The 2,912-nt window shown below is 40.4% G+C and overlaps 1 protein-coding gene across 1 annotated transcript in view; it reads left to right on the top strand.

The window, feature by feature from the left end:
- The first annotated feature begins 1,862 nt into the window (after window positions 1-1,862).
- Window positions 1,863-2,912, top strand: part of LOC138033695 (uromodulin-like) — an 11,493-nt gene continuing 10,443 nt past the window's right edge. The window contains exons 1-2 of the mRNA XM_068881490.1: window positions 1,863-1,977; window positions 2,901-2,912. The exon at window positions 2,901-2,912 is cut by the window's right edge and continues 111 nt beyond it. Coding sequence (XP_068737591.1) covers window positions 1,965-1,977; window positions 2,901-2,912 — 25 coding nt within the window. The 5' untranslated portion in view covers window positions 1,863-1,964. The remainder of the gene's footprint in view (window positions 1,978-2,900) is intronic.

Consider the following 2,912-nt stretch of genomic DNA (forward strand, 5'->3'; position numbering starts at 1 on the left):
TGACTAAGATCCTGCACTTTTACAACACAGCAGTGATGTATCTGGTGTGTAGTGTGTGTCGCGCAGACGCTCAGCAGTGCCAAAGTGTACACTCCACATATGGTATGATGTTAAGAGGCCATGTGTTTGAGAAACGCACTGCTGCAAACATGCTGACCTGCGGACAGTTATGTCACGCCGACATCCGATGTCAAAGCATCAATTACCTCATGAGTCTACATTTGTGCGAGTTAAACAATCGCACAAAGGAGGCGAGACCAAATGATTATGTTCAACACTCAGATCGGATATACGTGACAAGACCTAGTGAAAGAGGTATCGTTAGCTTGGTTCTTAACTAATAGACCAATTTCGATATATTAAAATTCAGTCCGAAACAAAAGGCATCATCTCGAGGCTCTGGGGAATAAACTCATACAAATCCTTATATTTATTCCCCAGAGCCTCGAGATGATGCCTTTTGTTTTGGACTGAATTTTAATATATCGAAATTGGTCTATTGTCGTAAAATGAGCCGAGCCAAGTGGGGTTGCCAATTCTGCCAATCATGCCCTCTGTACTGACAGAGGGCATAACGAGGAACTATAGATCGTTTTCACCGTCACGCAACAAAAAAATAAAATCGAAATCGTTCAATGAAAAAAGCGAAAAATTTGATATGTTGTAGGAGAGACAAATTCATAAATCACCTCTCTAATTCTCAGGTCTGTGCGACATATCGTTTTCGAGTTATTTGTGGAAGAGTTCCAGGCAACTTTAAAGAGTTTTATATGGAGCCGCCTTGTTAATGCACCTCCGTTATGCACTAATACGGCGGCGAGAAATCAACAAGAACAGCTGGAGTTCACTTTGCGATGAAAGCGCTTACTTTTCGTTCATGATGTAAGATACATGTGTATCAACACATCTCGTAATGTAGTTGAACCCCTCAAACTGCTGAGATTTAAAGGGATAGACATTTTTTTTTCAACCAACTAGCTTTTGTATCATGCTGTCACGCAAGGTGACAATTTGGAAATTCAAAATGTTGTCTTTTCGAAACGAAAGACGTCGTGATTTCAAGATCATCTATAGCCTCCTGTAGATAAAAATTCAAAACAGCTTGCAATTTTGATTTTACAATTTGATAGCGTCACTTTGAAAACCATCGATATTCCGCACTCTTTGCGAATAATGCGTGGGTTCTTTATATCGCTCCACTTAAAGAGGTAATGAACGAAAGCTGTAAAACGGAGAGTTATATCATACGAAGGCAGTATGGTGCGGTCTATAGAGCACTGGGTCTTGATGATGCCATTCTTAATCCTTTGGCTATACCAGGATTGATCGGTATGCAAATTCGCCTCTCAATTTCAATACACTGTCATGTAGACAAGTATTGAGAATAAAGATTATCGTCATCTTAATTTGAAGACATAATATAACACCAAATTCTCATGACCAGCCAACGAAGAAATCTATTTGGAAGTAGTTAGGAAAGCGAACTTTTATTCGCTTTGTAAACAGTCAACCGGATGCCCCCTCCATTTTTCGGCAATTTTCCAGGCCTTAAAGAGAACGCTTACTTTTATTGTAACGTTGGAAGTAGGTGGCAAGTACTGAAAGGGACACTTCGTGCTACATATTTCATTATGGCGTGTAGGTAAATACGTACATTTCTAGTGTTTCTTACAGGTTGTTGAAGTGGAGTACCTGAACTAGATTGATGATATCAAACTGAACTTCCACGATAAAAAGCAACTACACACTGTATATATTTAATTTGATGAAAGAGTTCCCACTGCAGCCTCAACTTATTTGCAACTTGCAACTTACTTGAATTTGAACCATTGTTGGGCTCCATCCAAGAGATACCTGCCGAATATTGCTCCGAGATCAAAGCGAGTGAAGGAGACGGCGTGGTCAGTGGCAGGTACTGGCTTGATTCAGTAAAACCAGGCCAAGTTGTGTTGGTTCCTTGTGACATGCTGACTGGAGGTGGGTTGCTTGAGACACCTAAGGGGCGCCTTGCACAAAGGCACTTTTTATTTCTATGCCGTTTTCAGGATATTTTAACGTAATGCAAGGAGCAGTAACACCAATGTGGCCAGAGTTCGATTCCCAGTCCTGGTTTCATATATGGCTTGAGTTTGTTTTTGGTTCGCTCCTTGCTCTGAGATGTTTTCTCCAGAAAAACAAACACTGCCTAATTGCAGTTCGATCCGGAATGCACGGAGAACATGTTGAACGAGCCCCTGAGCTCTCTTAAGGTGTTCCTTGGGTAAACAAATTACAACAACAATTATTATTTCATTTAACTATCAATCATATAGGACCAAACACAAGTGTTCTACTATTTGGAAAGACTACAAACAATGACATCAAATTATAGAAAATTAACATAACATGTCAGTGGCTTTGATACGAAGAAAAGAAAGACTGGAGTTCCCGGAGAAAAGCTTCCCAGAGCAGAGTAGAAACGCCGAGTCTGCCCATGGAGTGGAACGAACTCGGGAAAGGGAGGCGAGTGTGCTCTCACGACTGAACTGAACTAAAAAATGCCTTTAGTATTTTGGGATAATGAAAACAAAATCAGTCAATAAAAGATGAACATGAATTGTTGAAATGACGAGGGGAAGAAAAATACTGGGTAGAAAAACCTTATGATTGTGATGAGCATGATGACGACCTCGACGACGACGATAAAGATGGCGATGACAATGACGATGACGATGATGATAATAAGGGTGATGAAAAGGTATTTCTCCTTCCTCCTTTTTGTTTTCATAAATGGTCTCTTTCATTTCGAGGAAACAGATACAATACCGCTGGGTAGGAAGGAGGGAAGTGCGCTTAACTTTCTAATTCACACAACTTCTTGAATCGTATCTACATTCGTTGTTTTCGGATTTTTTTTTCAGACGCAGACGAAT

The sequence above is a fragment of the Montipora capricornis genome, chromosome 14 (assembly GCF_036669925.1).
Source record: "Montipora capricornis isolate CH-2021 chromosome 14, ASM3666992v2, whole genome shotgun sequence".
NCBI classification, from domain to species: domain Eukaryota; kingdom Metazoa; phylum Cnidaria; class Anthozoa; order Scleractinia; family Acroporidae; genus Montipora; species Montipora capricornis.